At 41.6% G+C, this 17,855-nt stretch overlaps 1 protein-coding gene across 2 annotated transcripts; it reads left to right on the top strand.

Annotated features, from left to right (window-relative positions):
- Positions 1 to 151: 151 nt before the first annotated feature.
- On the top strand, positions 152 to 17,855 carry tmem245 (transmembrane protein 245). 2 transcript variants are annotated; one of them, XM_082550328.1, is made up of 17 exons: positions 152 to 2,824; positions 3,922 to 4,039; positions 4,564 to 4,659; positions 4,963 to 5,070; positions 5,420 to 5,629; positions 5,728 to 5,897; positions 11,006 to 11,110; positions 11,192 to 11,274; positions 11,360 to 11,450; positions 11,536 to 11,634; positions 11,726 to 11,854; positions 12,202 to 12,324; positions 13,406 to 13,551; positions 13,635 to 13,735; positions 13,841 to 14,015; positions 15,359 to 15,553; positions 15,644 to 17,855. In XM_082550328.1, exons 1-17 carry the CDS (start codon positions 2,150 to 2,152, stop codon positions 15,690 to 15,692), a joined length of 2,673 nt encoding a protein of 890 aa, XP_082406454.1. In that variant the 5' UTR covers positions 152 to 2,149; the 3' UTR covers positions 15,693 to 17,855. The 2 variants fall into 2 exon arrangements, with proteins under 2 accessions (XP_082406454.1, XP_082406453.1); XM_082550327.1 differs by having other exon boundaries at positions 153 to 2,824; positions 15,641 to 17,855.

The following is a 17,855-nucleotide window of genomic DNA, read 5'->3' as shown; positions in this document are numbered from 1 at the left end:
ATGGTGCGAGGTTGTCTTGCTCTCCCTCCTGGACCTTCTCCTCTCCCATGTTGGCCTTCTCCTCTTCCTCGTTGGTCGCTCCTCTTCCTCCTCTCATTTGAACTCCTCTTCCTCATTGGCCTGCTCCTCTTCTTCCAGGGCCAGCGCTTCTCCCTCCTCTGCATCAAATTCCTCTTCCCCTGACTCTGCCTTCATCCATTGTGTTTGTTTGGAACCTTCAGCATACTGTGCACTCTGAACTTGCTTTTACATGTGGGTACAGCATTAGCAACAAGTGTCTTCAATTTTGAGTCATTGTGTGTAGTGAATGACGCCAGGTGTGTTCCCTGTGTTCAAAGATTGGTGACTGTGGCAAGCATTTTGCATCACATGGGCTTTCATTTGAGGATATGAGCAGAGTTGTTTTGCAACATGTGTTTTAGCAAGGAAAAATGTGTTTAGATTTATGAGTACAGAGGGTTGTGTTTTGTGAATTGTGTCTTCATGTGACATGTGTTTATGGTACTGGAATATGGTGGCTACATTTAGTAAATGTGTTTAGACTACTGGTCATTTGGGTTACAGGATTGGCTTTTGTGTTTTAACATTTGAGAAAAACTGTAAAATAGGCCAGTCATTTTCAGTGTTAACGATAGCTTCCAGTTATATAAAAATATGAGGACTCCATTCCAACAAATACATCTCACAAGACTTTGAAACCCTGCATGCACTGGAAAATCTGGGAATGGTTTCAGACACCCACCGTGCACTGGTGAATAATGTCAAACTTTGCCAAAACAACGGGTTTCTGAGGATGAAAGGAAAATAAAACAGCTCTCACAAATGCTTCCCGTCTCCTCACCCTGCTACGTTTCTGTGGATCTCAGCCTTAAAAAAATAAAATAAAAATGTTGTTTGCTGGTGTTAGAAATATGGACTGCAGGGTTTCAGGAACAACCCGGTGCATCTACTATGTAAAAGATTTTCGTATACTTTTTTTTTACATCCTTGTCTGATTTCATCATCTCACTTCCTCAACCACAGTAACTGCTTTGTTTATCAGTACTGTGACACTGTGACTTACAGCAAGACTGATGAGAAGAGTTACTACTATTGCCTGTTCAAGCAATAACACGGTTAACAGAAACATTTTGCTCTTATATGAAGTAATATTTTTTTCCCCTGGGTTGCTATTGTAGCTTTTGAAGTGTATTAAAAATGGTTGAATATGTTAAGATGTCTCCCACTGAAACATCTGTCGCTGCTGTGCTTATTGCTAAGAACACAGTCTATACAAAATACAGACGCTGTAGTGAATGCAGAGATTGCCTTCTCACTCTGGAAGTATAAAGCCAAAGGGCATGACTTTAATAGAATGTAACATAATTAGATTTTGAGCAGTGGCTACGTGTAGTATGATGTGCAGCCTGATAAAATGTACAAATTACTCATACATTCACACTCGTGAGAGGCTGGGCAGAAGATAAAATACACAAGAAAGCGCAGAAAATAACAAACCAACAAAAAACACACCACCTTTTACACACCACCTGCTTTTCAAGCACATGAAATGGGCAGTGGGAAAAATAAAGGGGTTGTAGAAATTCTCATAAAAAAGTAAATGAATGTACAAATGCAATGGTATTCATATAAAAACCATTGTATATTTATGCGTGGTTGTTTTGTTTTGTTTTTCTTACCAGTTAACCTAACATGCATGCCTGCCATGGGAAGAAGCTGTAGGGCACAGGGAGAATATGCAGCTTTTGAACAGAAAGACCCCACACAGCCATGAGATTCAAACCCAGTGGAAGTGTAAGCTAGTGTGGTGTCAACTTGAAGTCAACTTACCGTACCATTTAAAAAACAAATGTTTAAAAAAGGATCTCGGAATTTCAGAAAACCTGATCATCATGACTCTAATTGTCTTAAAGACACTTTGTTTAACAATGTAATGTAATTATTTTTATTTATATATTTTAAATAGCTATGATGTGTATTGCTGCTTGAATTAAGTACTTTATAACATCACCTTGTAACATTAATAAAACAATAATAAAAAATAAACCGGAAGAAAATTGGTAAGTTAAAAAAAGAAAAGAAAAAGAAAACAGGAAGGAACGCGCGACATCACCGACACTTCATTGCCCATGAGGCCTTTGGGCATTCGATGTTGCTACGTCATTGTTTTCCTCCCTCACGCGGTGGATCAGTTGGACGGGCTGGCGGAGCTGAAACTGGGAACATGGCAGACGAGGAGGATTCGGCGCCGGATCCCGCCGCTGTCTCTCCCCCAGAGAGTCCTCACGCTGGGCAGCCTCACTTTGTTTCTTTCTCGGAGAGCTTCCAGCCGGCTGTCGGGATGATGAGCCAACTGCTAACCCAGCCCTCCTCCCTGAAGTTTGACAAGAACATAAAACAGGCCTTCTACAACACCGGGGCGATGATATTTGTGGCTATCTGCTGCGGGGCAGCTGTCCTGGTCTATTTCATCCTCGAGGCCTTCCTCCGCCCGCTGCTCTGGGCTGTGCTCTGCGGCACCTTCCTCCACCCCTTCAAATACTCCCTGGCTCGTCTCGGCCGTTCATGGCTCAGCGGCCTGCAGGACAGCGGGACGCCCATAGTGGTGGGGACGCTGCTGGTCCCGGTGTGGTGTCTCAACTACGGGGTGGAGGCGATGGGTAGGGTAGTTCTGGAGAAGCTCACGATACTCCTGGTTATCGGGGCGGGGGCACCGCTGGTTTACTTCCTCTACCTTTTCTGGAGTGTCATCGGTATGCAGGTGATCCTCGGGCACGTCTGTGGGGTCATCGGGAACGCGCTGGACTGTTTCCACTTTATGTGGGTGAGTGACAGTAGAGTGACAATCCTCTCTCTGACAGAATGACAAAGGGCCCCTCTGTCCGTCAGAGTGGGTGCTGTTAGGTCAGCTCTGTGTAAACTGTGGCACATATTTTAAATATTATCTGGGACAGAATGTTAAAAGTTATACTTTAAACGTCAATGATTTTATTACTCGCCTGATTGTGTGGGTCTTACTATAGTAAACTAGTAATCTTACGATAACAAACTAGTAGTCTTTTGATTGTTGGTTGGGTAAAAAAAAAATCAAATATGAAAAGCTCACATCACGTTATTTGCACAGAAAATTATCTACAGAGGGAGTAATAACAGTAATTGTGAATTTCATTCCTACTTAATCCCGTTTTGTGTGTCTGATTAAAATGAACTCAGAATTAAAATGTTGACTGTACAAATGTATAAATGTTATTATCATGTTGTCATAAATGCCATTTAGCAATAGGCAATAGTTGATAAAGAATAATTGGGGGATTAAAGTTGACTGGCTGCTGCAGTGTGTCTCTAATAAAGACTTATTCGATTAACCTAAACAGAAAATGTGTTTCTTGGAATATGTGTGCAAACTTTTATGTAAGTTGATCTAATTTCCTGCAGTTCCAGCATCTGATCGATCGGTACCTCATTCCCAAACAGCTCCAGGGGCCAGAACCCGTCCACCTCATCCAAATTGCATTAAATGTTCTTCTTTCTCTGAATGCGGAGTTCAGCTGACAGAGGGCCTGTGTTTATAAATAGGATGGAGGACACTATATTAAATTACAAAAAGGCATGTCTTTGTGAGGAGCGACACAAGCTGAGATCTTTATGAGCAGTCGATTAAACTTCTAGTGTAGTCTTAAGTGCTGACTGCTAAACAGGAGCAGAGCGTTTGTAAAACTGGATGAGTTTAGGAAGAAAAAACATCAACACAAAGTGATTATCACAAAAACTGTTCAATTATACTTTTTAAGACTCATGAAGTTTAAAGGTTCAGCATCAAATGATGATTATGATGCAATGGAAGAGAATAGAAGTCTCAGTATATTTAATTAAAATACCCTCTGTTTCATTATTGTGCATCTTTGTTTTATTTCGTCACAGGTGGGGACTGTCGTGTTTGGATACTTGCTGGCGGTTTGTTTTAAGTGGAGTCCTCAAACTGAGCGGTACCTGAGGACTCTGGCACTTCCTGTCTGGGCTGTCCTGCTCTTCTACATCGGTGAGTGTGGACAGCGCCCACAGCCAGCCATACAAGCTGCCTCTTTGGACTGCAGGAGATTTCTTCTAGATGTGGTCAATAAGTTGCTGCCTGTACAAATCCACTTGTCTTTGAAACAGAGGGCACGCAGAGTAAGATGAGGATGTCGAAAGTATTTTTAGCACACTTAACACTTGCTCTGAGCTTCAGGCGTGAAGTTTTAAAAAGTGACTGAAAGCTGGTTAAGAAGAAGTTCTGCCTTAAAAGGAGGTTTCTGGGCACATGTGAGAAAATGTTTTCTGCTTTTAAGTTTTTAAAAGTGCTTTCATAGCAACAGTCAACATTGTATGTCATATTTGTTTATGAATATGGTTCAGCTCATCAGGCAAGACTAGCAGAGTCATGCTTGACAAGGAATATACCTGTTAAGCCAGTAATGTCGTCCTGCAGTTTAACTACAACAGCTTTCTCTCAATCTAGTTAAATGTATCCATCCGTAACTCATCCATCTTCTTCCACTTATCCAATTCCTCTATCTGTTTTAGTGTCTCTGACTGGCTCATGGAGAGTCCCCATATTTGTGGTTGTGGTTGGGCTTCTCATCGTGGGCTACCAAGAGAAACCACCTGTCCCTGGCACAGGTGAAAATATACTATCACACCTATACACTGACATACATTGACATTTACCACAATGAGATACCTTTACTCACCATTAACTAGGTAATAAATATGGTCAAATGAGCACAAGTCTATGATGTGCTTAGATTAAGTTGCATTTAGCCACATTTGCCTAAGCCTAGCTTTACGTGAAATATAAGTGACTTGAGGTGACTGGTTGGGCTACGCTCATCAGGCCAGCTTTGATCTTTCCTACTGTGCATCCTCCGCTCTGCCTGCCTGCCTTTGTGTTTCGTTACATTCAGTCTCTCTTGATCTCCCCAGGTGAGCTTTCAGGGCAGGTGCTGTCATTTGCTGCTAACACTATTTACATGGCAATCTCCTGTAGCAACCTTCAACCCAAAACCGAACTCAGTGGAAGCTCCTCCACAGGTAAGCTAGCTGCATTGTATTCAGTCTATTAAAGAAGATCATACAGATGTCCCAGATATCTGGGCTGTAAGGTTTATGAAATGAGAGAACTGGCAGATTGAACAGAGGGAATCAGACCTCTGAACATACTGTTCGATAAATGTTCAGAGCATTGCTAATTGGTCAGAAAAATGTCAAGTTTTAAAACCCAAGATATGCAATTTCAGTTTTACATTCTTTATTTCTTTTTTTACTGTAGCTGCTTTGGCTTTACCAATTTAGCCACAGCGGCTGAAACTCAACTGCTTTGTTCTTTCTTTCTCTTCCTCTTCTGTGCTTCCTCTGTCTGCTTTCCCTCATCCGCTCATAGATGGTGTGCAGTCTGTGGGTCCCGTGCCTTCCACTCCTGGGTTTCCCGGGTTCGCTGGGAGCTCTCGTACATTGCCCGGCCTCTTCCAGAGAGAGAAAAGCTCCCACAGAGCCAGTGATATTTACTTTATTCTGCTGGTCTGGGCTATTGTCTTGGTGCAGGTCTGGCTCAACCTGTGGATACTACAACTGCTCCCTATTCCTGTGGCCGGTAACACACACACAGACATACAAACAGATATGTGCACACTTTCAGTTACTCCTCGTCAGTCGGATTTTACTCATGTGCATGTTGGCTCACTGATCTAGTGTGGGTTCTGAAGAAGCTGGTGGTCCGGTTTGGTATGAAGAGCTTTGCAGAGAGGACTCTTACCTCGTGGTGGACGGTGCTAGAGAAGTTTGGACGTGAGCGTGAAGAGGCACTGCTCCCTGGACCAATCAAAGGCCTGGCTCAGTTCCTCCTACGTATCGACACTAAGGTAATGTAAGAGCTGCCTGTGAAGCTGATGTCCTTATTTCCTCTGCCTTTGACTTTATACTTCCCCATCCAGACACACTTTATCTGCAACTGCTTGATAACAAATTACTTATCAAAATATCTCAGGAAAACTGAAAGTCTCAAAATGCTCTGTTGTTATCAGTCATATTACATATGTTAGTTTCATTTTTAATGTCTAAATTTAGCCAGTGTAAAGATCTGCCAGGTCCTAAATTTATTAAAATGAAATTGGTAAATTCATATTAAATTGCCAAAAACGGGGGCTTTTTAGTTTCCTTTACCTTTAACAGAGGATTTTAGCTGCTGTTTTTGTTTTTCAGCCTTTTAGTTTTGACCCAGTTGCAACAATCTCATCAGTGTCGTTTACGGCAACAGCTGGAAGCTATTTTTAGCAAAAAGCTGTATTAAACCAAGTGTGCGCTAAACTGCCCAGCACCAAATGGTAGACAGACAAAATTAGCACTTAGCTGAGAAACACTTTAAAATCAGTTCATTAAAAAACAGAGCTAAAAGGAGAGTGAATATTAGCCTGATGCCCGCATCACCAGGTGGGCAAGAAAATACTCATGCATCAGTGATGTTGTTGCCCCATATCTGCTGGATGTGTAAGTATGCAGTTGTTTTGTTTCCAATCAAAATTTAGAGGCAAAATATCTCCAAATCTCTCAATATAGACTAAAAATCTCAAAAAACAAAGCAATGCAGAGCAGAATTTTTTGCCGACATATTAGAGTGAGTGACAGGATTAGTGCTACATGGTTTACATTTCTCAGGTTTTATAAATAATGATGTCATTGCTGTAATCTTATACACTTTTCTGCCTTGCCCTCACAGTTTTGGGATGTATTTGTGTTCTGTCTTTGTAATCACATTGATTTGCATCCCACTTGTATTGCCAGTCCACACTCACTGTAGTTAGTGTATCTTGCCTGCCACTTCCTGAGGGGTGTACTACGAAGCAGCTTCCGCAGAGTTTGACTTTTTTGTTTTCATGCATTAGTTGGTCCCATGAAACCTAAAACCTCATTCAAACCTGACGGGTATTTCCAATTTTAATGTTATGGTTTCTGTGACAGGCTCTGTCCTCGCTTACATAAAAGTGGGAGTTGGTGGTGGGAGCATCATTTGACTCCTGTTTAGCACAAAATGGACTGCAACAGCTATACTGGTGCTGCCAATAACTCAAGATGGAACAATTCAGCAGAAAAATATAATCGCATAAATTAATAAATTACTATATTTATTTTACCACTCAGTCCACTCCTGGTGCTGCTATTTAATGTAGAGATCTACAAATTAGAATCATGATGCGTTTCATTATGAAGTGCATTCAGGTTTGACACTGTAATTAGATAACTTTTGTTATTGACCAAATTGAATTAAATAAATTTTCTTAATTGAATAACCTCTGTAATAAATTCCAGTAGACTGCTATCGCAGTAGTGTAAAACGTAGCATTTACACAAGTTCAGTGCCTGGGAACTCCTGTGAAAACACAACATGTACAGTTGTTGTCAGTTTACATTCATCACAGGCATAAACGTCATAGTAAATTTGGACTTTTAACGATTTTTTTGAGCTGTTTTTTTTCCAGACTTGTATTATTGTAGACCATATATGTTTAATGACTTTAAGGGAAAAAAGAAATGGGAGCATGAGTTTGAACTTATTTTAGATTTTCTCTCATCCAAATAGTCTGGAACATATACATACACGCCCAAATGTATACACATACTCAAGTGGTCCCGAAGGTTCTACAGTGCCTTTTAATCTGACAGGGCCAAGGCCTATTAACTCCTCATTAATTATTGACTACAGATGGTAGTTTCTCTTTGCCAGCACAAAAAGGATTTGCTTGGCAGGACTCATTTGATTGACCTCAGACCAATAGGAAACTCAAAGGAGCCCAACCCGAGAACCACCGAGGCTCAAGAACTGGAAACTGTTGGAACACCAACATCACTGTCCACAGTGAAGTGAATTTTACATCGCAGTGGATTGAGAGGGTGTTGACCAAGAAAGAAACCCCTGCTTTAAAATCAACACATTCAAGCTCCTCTGAAGTTTGCAGCTGCTCAAACAGATAAGCCAAATGCCCTCTGGAGAAAAGTTTATGGTCGGGCAAGATAAAGATTGAACTTTTGGGCCACAATGACTAGAAGTATAAACATGAGGAACACTGTACTGAGTGTCAAGCATAGTAGTGGTAGCATCATGCTCTGGGCCTGTTTTGCTGCCAGTGGCATAAGGTACATTACAGAGAAGATTCTTAAACTTGATCTTAAATGAACAGATAGAAGGTTGAAACTTGAACACAGTTGGTAGTTCCAACAGGACAATGATCCCAAACACATATCGAAACTGGTGTTAGAATAGATAAAGTAGGCTAGCATTGAGCTTCTTGAATGGCCTTCCCAAAGCCCCGACCTCAACCCTTTGAATATTCATGGACTATGCTGAAAGGCTGGGTCTGCTCCAGGAATTATGCCTAAAGCTTGTCGATGGCTACCGGAAGCATTTGGTTGACTTGCTAAGAGACATTTAAACAAAATAATAGTGGAGATTTATGTATATATTTTGACCCTTAGTGGATTAGAGAAGAGCCAAAATAAATACAAACAACTGAGTTCAAAGAAATCATTAAAAGCCCCAAATGACCTGTGATTGTATGTAAACTGACCACAGCTGTACCGTTTGCACTGCTGTAACTTAACTGCTAGACTTTGTTCAGTGCTGTTATGTACAGCTTAACAGATTGCATGTCAGCTGATAATCTATATCACTCTTAGGGCAACTTGTTTGGAAAAGAAGTGAAACCGTATCACTTGGAGATGATGTTAGACAAAAACTTCTGAAAATAGCTTTAAAACGAGAGCTGCCCTTCTGAAACCTCTGGCTATAGTCTCAACATACCTTGCTAACACATGAATTCCTCTTTGTAGTACACCGCTCTGACCCCTCAGAGCCTGTACCCACACAGAGCTTGTATTCTTGTTGCACGGGTACATGTGATGACTGCTGCAAAACTCTTTCCAATAATAATTTTCCCAATGTCTCTTTGTCTCCTCCCCAAGCTCTGGCATTGGCTTAACAAGCAGGTAATGATTTGGAGGAGCAGAGTGCTGAGAGAGCGAGACTGAGAGAAAGTGGGCTTGTGTGTGAGAGACATTGAGAAAACAAGGGCAAATAAATAAATAACTTGTATTTATGTGCGGGTGTGTGTGACAGCGTGAGCACACCTTGTAGCGGCTTGGACTGGCATTTTACCCATCCACTGTCATCACCTCTGCCATCCTGTCTAAACATCTGTCCTCTTGCTTCTTTCCAGCTTTTATTTTGACAGTGAGCTACAGCCGGGGTGTTGCACTCAATAATCCCTCAGCCCAGACTCTATCTTCTCTGCTTTGACCTGAGTTTGTCTTGAGTGTGTGTGTGTGTGTGTGTGTGTGTGTGTGTATGTGTGCGAGCTGCCTCAAAGAGTAGTGTTAAATGGGGGGGGGGGGGTGTTTCCTTTTTTTTTCCTGGAAATTTTAATTTTTTTATTTTTTAGGTGTGGCTAAGGGACTGGACAAAACAATGGAAACACGGTTATTCAATGTGAGGAACTAAACTTAGTGAATATATTTGCCACCTTTGAACCATTTGGCTTTGTGGAGCTGGTTATTACCATAGACTGTATATAAAAGATGGAGATTAGCACTGGGCTGTCACTCATTGTTTGGTCTTTGTTGTTGTTGTTCTTTTAGTTTTAAAGTAAGACATCAGAAAAGAGGCTTGGCTCAAATTGAGGTTTTTGTGGAAACTACATGCTCAGTCAGCAGCCAGGACCAAATTTCAAACCCTTTTTTGTCATCTGTTTTACTCTTACATTTGACCATATTGTACAACATACAACATTCTGCTTTTTTTTTGTTTTGTTTTGTTTTTTTGTTTTGTTTGTATTTTAATAAGGCTTGAAACTATTGATGAGACCACAAACTCTCTCTGTAGTTCTCAATTTGAACTATATACAGAATGGCTGTAGCTCCCGTTGACCTCAATGTACCTACAAGCCTGCATTCTGCATCTGAAGGCCACCAGGTCACAATAACTATGGTTGGAAAAAGACTTGCTTTCTGTCTTGACCTCAGTACAAATTTAAAGTGTTTACAATCTATTCAATTCAGTTCGGTTTTATTTATATAGCGCCAAATCACACAAGTTGCCTCAAGGCACTTTATACTCTGATTCTGGCTGTTATTTATGAACTAGAGTGTCTTTTATTTAGAATTATCACAGGTGTTGATTCAGTTCAGTCATTTCTGATGATGTAGTTTATATTTTTAATACAGTGCCGATGTGCTGCATTGGAAATGTAGTGTTTGTCGTTGTGCGGCCTGTGTATAACTTTTTAGAGGTCTCATGCTCCCTGTTGTGATAGTGACTCAAACCTCTTCTAAACCTCTCGCTGCTCAATATTACCCAACTTCTTTAATTTAATTACTTCTTTCAGTATTAAAATCTTTTTGAAGTGGTGTTTCCATTTTTTTGTTAAACAACTGTTTGCTGTTCTTCTTTCAGGTAAGCTAGATGTTAAAGAGGAAGGTATAAGACTCGCTGTAGATTCACTCACCTAAGGTTTTACACAGACTCTTTGCAGAAAATGCCATGTCATGTCACCATCAATATAATAAACCATTACGCCATGGCCTTAGTGCAAAAAGAGAGAGTTCTGCTAACAGAGCTTTGATTTTAATGCAGTTTTGGCGCATTGAGAAACCTGAGTCGAGAACAGAGAGCTCACTTTGAAAGTGATGTCATGTCTGTTTGTCGTTAAACCAACAACCCAAAAAGCCACTTGCATGATTTAATGCTTCAGTGCAAGAATGGGTGCATGCATTGTATGAGTACAGATATGCTGTTATTGTCCTCTGTGAGGACTTTTTACATCTAAAATGACTTTTCACAAGTGATAAGGACACAGGTTTCTCCATGTGCATGTTTTTACCTCCTTTAAAGTTGTACTGATGAGTCTATTTTGCCATCTTCCTATTATCCCCCCCCTTCTCCCTGTCTTTGCCCTCCTCTCCTTTTTATCTGTGCACCCAGATGGTTGTGTGGCTGGAGCGATCTCTGGATAAAATCATCAGTATCTTCATCATCTTCCTCTTGGTCACAGGGACCCTGCTCATGGCTCTGCTGCTCACTGCTATGGTAGGTTTTTGGGTTTTTTAACCTGACTTCACATCATTTGCACTGATGATGGATAAAAAAAATAAACATTAATCTTTGTAGGTTCATCACGAAAGTGCTCACATCATCGACGTAACCAGTAACCTCATCAATGAGACCGTATCTAACCATCCAGAATGGGCCAAGTAGGACAGTCCACTCTGTTTTTCTGTGTTTATTTTTAGACTTTCCTCTCATTTGCTAAAACAACCTTACTTTGTCCTCTGTTAGCCTCCTTCCAGAAGCCCGCGTGGTCCAGAAAGCTCTAAATTCAGCTGCTACTAATGTCTACCAGCATGGGAGAGAATGGATAACACAAAAGGTCAGGACAGTAATTTTCACTGATAATAATGGAATACAGCCAGACAGCGAGGAATGTGACCAATCTGTTTCCTTTGTGTGTGCAGCTTCATAAGATTTTAGGAGATAAGGTGAACCAAACTGCAGTGATTGAGAAGCAAGTTTTAGAACTTTGGGACCGACTGTATCACTCCTGGTTTGTGAAGGTAGTGTCAGAGTTTTGTGTTTAATGTCTCCCAAAGTCTGTTCTTCAGTATTCTTCAGTTTTACATAAAATACTATGGTCACATTTTTCAGAATGTAACCCACTCTGGACGGCATCGTGGGAATAAGATGACTCACAGACAGAACAGCTGGCTGGGGGACATCCTGGACTGGAAGGACATTGCTTCCTTTCTGCAGGAAAATATCGAGACACTACTGTCTGTAAGTATGAACGTATGTAACGTACACTATAATGCCAAGTGTTTCAATCACTTCCATGGCCACAGGTGCATAAAATCAAGCACCAATGCATGCAGACCGCTTCTACAAACGTCTGTGAAAGGATGGGTCGCTCTCAGGAGCTCTGAATTCCAGCATGATACCGTGATAAGATCCCACCTCTGCAGTCCAAGACCATTTTGTTTTCTTAGATCAGGACATCAGCCATGAGAGCACCATGCCAGCACTGCCCCACTAGCAGCATTTGCAAATTTACAACTGTGTGCGTCTTAGATAGAAGTACAGTTTCCTGTGGATGGTGTGTTTATTGTTGCCTCGTCATTTTGCAGATCCTGGAGTCTTTGTGGGTTGTAATGAGCAGGAACGTTGGCCTCCTCATCTCCACCACGACCACTCTCCTCACCGTCTTGTTCCACAGCGGCACGGCGCTCCTCAACTTTGCACTGAGTTTGGTATGAAACGCTGATCACAGCCACGTCGTTTTCTCCATTTTATAAAGTCCAACTGTTTGCAAAATTGATTATCATTATTCTTTTGTAATGCACAAAAGTAAGCAGAAAGTGTTCAGCTTAACTGCAAGTGTTTCTCAAAAATATTCTAATAGATTTATAGAAATCTGAGGCCGAATAATGTCCTGCAGACTCGTCCATAAAAATGTTCTCAGACTTATGTTTAGCTAAAGATCATTCCCAACTGTGTGCTTAGGTTGATTTATAAATAATGCTTACTAACACGTGTCAGTGGTGTGTGCTTGTTTGCTGTGCTTTCTGCAATGGAGGCAGTGCTTCTTTTAAGCATTGTTTAAACTGTTGTGGTACATTTAAACTCCTTCATATTAAGCACACACTCACACTGATGGATGCACTAGGGGCAATCTGGTATTTAGTATCTTGTCCAGAGTCATTTTGAAATGCATACTTGAGGAGCCTGGGATCAAATCGCCGACCTTCCTTTTAGTAGATGACCCGCCCGGGGCACCTCAAGGAGGCGCTATCATTAGCTAACTTAACAAGGCATTCATTCCACTGAAACATCTTCTTAAATAAGTATTTTGCCAGGTCGTGTAAAAAAAACAAAAAACAAAAAAAAAACATGATCCATAACCTGAGATCAGTTTAAATTGATGACACTGGCCTTGAGTTTTTTCTCCTCAATAAATAATGCCAGCACAAATGAGCAGTAGTCTGGAATGGCCATGGACCTTTACAAAGATCAAAATCACCTTAAAGTTAGAGGAGACTGAGGCCAGGAAACATTCACTGGACTAAAATAGTGAGCTGACATTAGAGCCAAACACGCATCCTGGAAGCGTGTCAACTCCACAGTGACCGAGGTGGGGCTTGGACATGTCATCTGTTCCTCAACCACAATACAGGACTTTACTGAGCATTGTTAACTGTGTATATTTAATGGTGTTGCTCTTTCTGTCTTATTTTAATAAAGTAGACCTGCCACATTTACTCTTAAAGATTTAAAAAGCTAATCAGATAGTCTTATATTTAGCACAGCTGCCATTTTTACTCCTTCCTGTAGGTGATTTTCCTGACTACTCTCTTCTACCTGCTGAGCTCCAGTGGAGAATACTACAAACCGGTTAAATGGGTGATCAGCTTAACTCCTCTCTCTCAGCCGGGACCCTCCAGTAACATCATCGGCCAGTCTGTTGAAGAGGCCATCAGGTAGTCGCATGCGTAAAAGCTACAGAATCTAAATTTGTACCTTGGCGAGATTATTTTTGACCATATTTGTGTTTGTTTTGAAGAGGAGTGTTTGACGCCTCTCTGAAAATGGCCGGATTCTACGGCCTCTACACTTGGCTCACTCACACTATCTTTGGCATCAACATCGTCTTCATTCCTTCTGGTGAGTCAGCGTGTCCGCAGCAGATTGTGCTGTCGTTATGTTCGCACCTGCCAAGCCACACTCAGTGTTTTGTCACTCTCTGAATCCCTCTTTCCTGGCCTGAAGCTCTGGCTGCCATCCTGGGTGCCGTGCCGTTCCTGGGGACCTATTGGGCAGCTGTGCCGGCAGTGTGTGACCTGTGGTTGGCGCAGGGTGAAGGTGTCAAGGCCCTGCTGCTGCTCATCTGCCACCTGCTCCCAACATATTTTGTGGATACAGCCATCTACTCTGATATATCAGGGTATGTATGCGTGACCAGCTTATTTGAGCTTCTCTTTATGGCACTGGGACATCTGACAAACAAATCGCACCAAACCACCTGTGACTGTTAACATAATACATACAAGTCCGCTTGCTGGCCTAATGTGGGTTTGAAAGAAAACTGTACAGTTGTACGAGTCTATAAACAGCGTCTCTGTTTGCCTCTGTTTCATAAACTCCCTGTTGTGGACAGATAATGCTCCTGTCTTCGAGCTTCAAGCCCTACTATCTTTACATACAGTTTACATACACACTCAAATGCATACATCAACTCAAATCTTTTAATAAGCAGTGCTGAAGATTCTACAATGTCTTGTAACTTGATAAGGCCAAGGCCTATTAATTTCTCATTAGTTATTATGATTGAGTACATCTGGCAGTTTCTCTTTACCAGCTTAAAAAGGATTTGACTGACAGCACTCATTGGATTGACCAAATGGGAACATCCCAAAAATTCAATGAAGATCTAAGTAGGAGAATTATAGATTTACACTAGTTGTGAAGGTCTCTTGGAGCTATTTCCGAACACCTGCAGATTCTAAGATCATCAGTTTAAGTAGTTCTAGCTAAGTACAAGTTATTCAGATGTGTCACCAGTTTGCCAGGGTCTGGAGGAAGTCCCGAGCTGCCACCCTCAGATGAGAGGAAAATGGTTAGGATGTTTGAGAACAATCCAGGACCTATCAAGGTTGAAGCCTGTAGGAAACTGGAGGCACACCAGCGTCACTTTCCACAGAGAAGCCAGTTTTACCATGAACTGAGAGGATGACGACCAAGAAAGAAGTGCTCAAAAATTGACGTCTTCAAGTTCAACTGAAATTTTCAGCTGCTCACATGGACACGCCAAATCTTCTAGAGAAAAGTTTGATGGTGAGACGTATCAAAGAGTGAGTTTTTGTCCACAATGACAAGAGGTATGTTTGTAGTGAGTGAAAGCGAGGCTTACAAACCTAAGAAGGCTGTACCAGCTGTCATGCTCCAGGGCTGCTCTGCTGCTAGTGGTACTAGTACATTGCACAAAGTGGCTGGAATAATGAAGGAGGATCTCTAAATTCTTCACCTCAAATCAATCGTTGGACACAGTGGTTTGTTTCAACAGGACAGTGACCCTCAAACACACATCAAAACTGGTTGTGGAATGGATAAAAGCTCAAACTAACCTTGATGGGTGTATATAAACTTCTGACCACAGCTGCGGTTTGGGGAAAGCTAACTTTTTAGCCTGTTTTAGCCTTCGGCTGCATCACATGTGTGCACTGATACAGTAGCTGCCTGCCAGCCTTTCCACTGTGTTTTAAACCATTTCTTTTGTCTTTGTCTCAGAGGTGGACACCCATATTTGACAGGCCTGGCGGTGGCAGGTGGTGCGTACTATCTGGGTCTGGAGGGGGCTATTATCGGGCCTATCCTCCTCTGCATCCTGGTGGTGGCAGCCAACATCTACAGCGCTATGCTGATGAGCCCCAGCTCTGCAGTGCCCACACCAGTGCAGCCAAACTGGCCTCCCCACCCTATGAGGTAAGACGCATGAAGAACAAACAGCAGATTAGATGTTTTTAAAAAAATGCAAACCAACCAGTCAGTTGTCTTCTTGTCTGTGATTAGTAGGACCTTTACGGACGCCACTCCCTCTGTCCTGAAGAAGACCTGTGAATGAGCACATGAGGAAACGACATCCAGCTTCCTATAGGCTGATTCCTCAGGGGAATTGCTCCCCTCCCTGAAGCTCCTCCCTGTGTGGCCTGACTCCATAGGGACGCCCTGACTGAAAAAGAGGCATAGCAGCTGGTCACCCATGATGCTATGTGCTTAGCTGAACGGTTTCTCAGAGCGATATGGCACCAGCTCCTTTCATTCAGCAGCACACAAAAACTCCTGTAAGCATGCACCCTAATCCCAAACTTGGACCAATGACATCACATTGGGTTTACGATTGTGTAAGGTGGAGCCATCGATGCTAATCGCATCATCGCTCAAAACTCAGTGCCTAATTTGTTTTGTGATATTGAGAAATGCCTAAAAATTACTGTGTCATTTGTGGTGAACTGTAAGATGATATATTTTATCTACAAGACCCCTGATTTCCAGCCTGCACTCCTTGGCTGTATCTGTGCTACCGTACGTGGTTGTGCAGTATTTGTACTCCCTACCTCTCTCCTAATGGAGGCTCAAGTAGAGTTTGTAGTAAAGGCAGGTTTTCTAAAAAAAAACAAAACTTCTTGCCACAGTTGTTGTCTCATGTGACTCAAGTAACTGAGTAATTAGACAGGGACCTGTTATTATGCTTATTTCTAGCTACATATTCGTATTGTGAGACTATAAATGAGTATTTCGTTAAAACTGACATCACAGTCTCGAAGCATTGGCCACTGTATGTGCAGTGACATCGCCACAGCTCTGTACCAGTTACACCAGCGCCGAGGGTGCAAGGACTCGCTACAGTATTCTCCTGAACGATAGGTGTCGCTACTCAGACAAAAAGTCCATGTCAGTGCTGGTAAGAAGTCAAAACCAGAACCAAAGAAATCAGAAGATTTCTTTTCTCCCTTTCAACCTGCTGTAACATCTCCCTCTGTGTAATCTGTGGCAGCTGCTGCACGAGGTTACATAAGTTAAGCGGTGTAGCACTGGCCAAAACGACATCAAAGCTCGGCGTTGTTCACAAGGGCGAGGAACATAAATGGACCCTGACACAGCTGCTAAGTTCACCTGCTGTTTGAAGAAGCCCTCTTTCTTCTGATTGGCTTCCCCTCGCCTGGCTTCCACACAGAAGCCAGTGCTCATAAACCCCGCCTCCTAATCACCATACAAGGAAATCTGTGCCAAGCTGATGTCAGGAGTTGGCAAAATGATTGCCTCTCATAAAGATTAGTTTTATATACATTTACCTCATTTTTTGATGCACATTTAATATGATCACTGTAATTGGATAGTAGTATAAACACTATGATACACGACCGATAGAAAATAAGGATAGGTCCCATTTAACCGTTTTCATTTTTACTCTTTAGTTACTGTGTTATTCACGATTCCGTGATCGTAGCTGTGACATTCTCAGCTTTGACAACGGTGTTCACTCCTGCTTTACTGAACCAAGCTTTGTTACCACTGTTTGTCTTTTTTTGTTTGTACGATTCAGTTATTATTAATAATAAAAATAATCTATTTTTATTGGCTACAGGTTTAGACTGATGATGATGACTACTTCTAATGGATCAGATTACACATCTTACAATCAGATTTTAGTCTGGTTCCATTATCAGAGGATGTTTTTTATTTTATTTTATTTTGAATGTATTTAAAGATTAAGATTGTTTTGTACACATATGTGTGAAACCAAGTTTTTAATTCCTTACATTCTCTGCTGATCTCTCACCTTTGCACTCAGAAAATCTTGATTGAGTGATTTTGTGAAGCACTTTCAAGTTTTTTTGTTTCCTTTTAAGTTTTTTTTAGGGCTGCGACTGTTGTCCCGGTCACAAGATTTCATTGACAGTTTAGACTTCACACACCTCAAATCCTATTTTAACCTCTTTTGCTCTTGCACTTCGTGCGCCACACTGTAACTCGAGTCAGAGCACTTGTCTGAGAGGAGAGTGTAAAGCAGGTCACTTGAAGCTTTAATAAAGAAGCAGATGACTCGTATGCAATGTGACTGATCAGACATGGCTACCATGTTAGCTGTCTGAGAGTGGGACAGTGTGATGTGCTATGAGTTTCAACCCAATACTGTAGTTTTCCTTTTGTACTGATGCTGTGGTTTTGTTTTTTTTATTAATACTGGACATGCACTGATACAATAAACATGATCTAAACTGCA

The sequence above is a fragment of the Aulonocara stuartgranti genome (genome assembly GCF_965226115.1).
Source record: "Aulonocara stuartgranti genome assembly, chromosome: 11".
Classification (NCBI taxonomy): Eukaryota; Metazoa; Chordata; class Actinopteri; order Cichliformes; family Cichlidae; genus Aulonocara; species Aulonocara stuartgranti.
The sequence above is the reverse complement of the archived record's forward strand: the minus strand, read 5'-3'. Positions and strand labels throughout refer to the sequence as shown.